Source organism: Echinops telfairi, unplaced genomic scaffold, assembly GCF_000313985.2.
Source record: "Echinops telfairi isolate 266 unplaced genomic scaffold, ASM31398v2 ScPeMD7_2565;HRSCAF=3150, whole genome shotgun sequence".
NCBI classification, from domain to species: domain Eukaryota; kingdom Metazoa; phylum Chordata; class Mammalia; order Afrosoricida; family Tenrecidae; genus Echinops; species Echinops telfairi.
In genome coordinates, this window is record NW_022106463.1 from 13,295,391 (window position 1) to 13,296,933 (window position 1,543).

Here is a 1,543-nt window from a genome sequence, read left to right on the forward strand (position 1 = left end):
CGGGGAGGAGAGGAACCAGTCAGGGTGCAGTATTGCACCGTTGAAACGTAGAACTTTCCTCTCGTTTTTAATGCTTCCCAACCCCACTATCATGACCCCAATTCTACCTTACAAATCCAGCTAGACCAGAGCACGTAAATGGTTATAGATAAAAGCTAGAAACAGAGGGAATCCAGGACAGATAAACTCCTCAGGGCCAATATTGAGAGTAGCCATACCAGGAGGGGAAGGGGAAGGTGAGGGGTGAAAGGGGGAACTGATCACAACGATCTACATATGACCCCACCCCGGGGATGGACAACAGAAAAGTGGATGAAGGGAAACATCTGTCAGTGTAATACATGAAAAAATAATAAGTTTTAAGTTATCAAGTGTTCATGAGGCACGGAGGATTGGGGAGGGAAGGGAAAAATGAGAAACTAATACAAAGGGCTCGAATAGAATGAAAATGTTTTGAAAATGATGACGGCAACAAATGTACAAATGTACTTGACACAATGGGTGGATGGATGGTGATAAGAGTTGTACGAACCCCCAATAAAATGATATTTGTAAGGTGTCATAGATCTAATGGACTGTCAAAGGTAATGTTTGTCGTCAGTGCGGAGATAATATTTAGTCTTTTTTTTTTTTGAGAGATTCATTTTGTATGCTGTAATGGATTACCTCAGTAAATTTCATGTGTAATCATTTTCTGACATCAATGTAAACCTTTATTTATTTTTTTGAATCTAGGACTCTTCCTTGGGCAATTGAAGGAATAAAGAAAGCCACCGAATGGGTCAGGAACACCGAAGGACAGTATACGTCTATCTGCCAACGACTTGAATTAGGCAAAGACTGGGACTCGGCCACAAAACAGCTACTGGGGATTCAGCCCCTAGATACCACTTCGCCTCTTCACAGGGTCCTCAGTTACAACTGACACTGCATGAAATGAAACTGAATTGTAAACTGTTTTCTTGCTGTGTTCAAGCTACTCAAGTATCAATAGATAACATTTCATGAAATTTACCTGTAATTTTATTCAATGTATTGATCACTAAATAGAGACAAAGAATTGATTCTTTTCATAAACTACCCAGCAAGAATTAAAGGAAAATGACAGTATTACCAAATCTGTGTCAATATTTTAAGAATGAATGTGAAACAACCTTTATTAACGCTGTCAGATTCTGATCTGGGTTCTACTCCAGCCAGCCCAGGTGCTTTATCTGATTCTACTATCTTGCCTAAAAATAGTGATAATAATTATTTATTAATATTTTCTATGTAAGAAACATAGACGGAGGAAGCCACTGTGCACAGCTGAGAAAGGATGATACTGTTAACCCATACATTCACAACCTATACAGCCATGCTCCTTAAGTACCAGAGCTCCATACACTACCAACAAATCTTAAACCACCAATATGCAAAAAGGAAACACAGTCTCCAACCTAATTCAACTAACACCATCACAGCGTCACCTGGAGGGAAAAAGGAGACACAGAATTCCCACACCATCTAAAACTCTAAATGCATACACCTTATCAAGTCCCCT

The 1,543-nt window shown here is 39.5% G+C and overlaps 1 protein-coding gene across 1 annotated transcript in view; it reads left to right on the plus strand.

Moving 5' to 3' along the window:
• The window catches only part of PARP4 (poly(ADP-ribose) polymerase family member 4), a 92,156-nt gene extending 91,038 nt beyond the window's left edge, over positions 1-1,118 (plus strand). Inside the window, exon 32 of the mRNA XM_045294009.1 lies at positions 736-1,118. Coding sequence (XP_045149944.1) covers positions 736-925 — 190 coding nt within the window. The 3' untranslated portion in view covers positions 926-1,118. The remainder of the gene's footprint in view (positions 1-735) is intronic.
• The last annotated feature ends 425 nt before the right edge of the window (positions 1,119-1,543 follow it).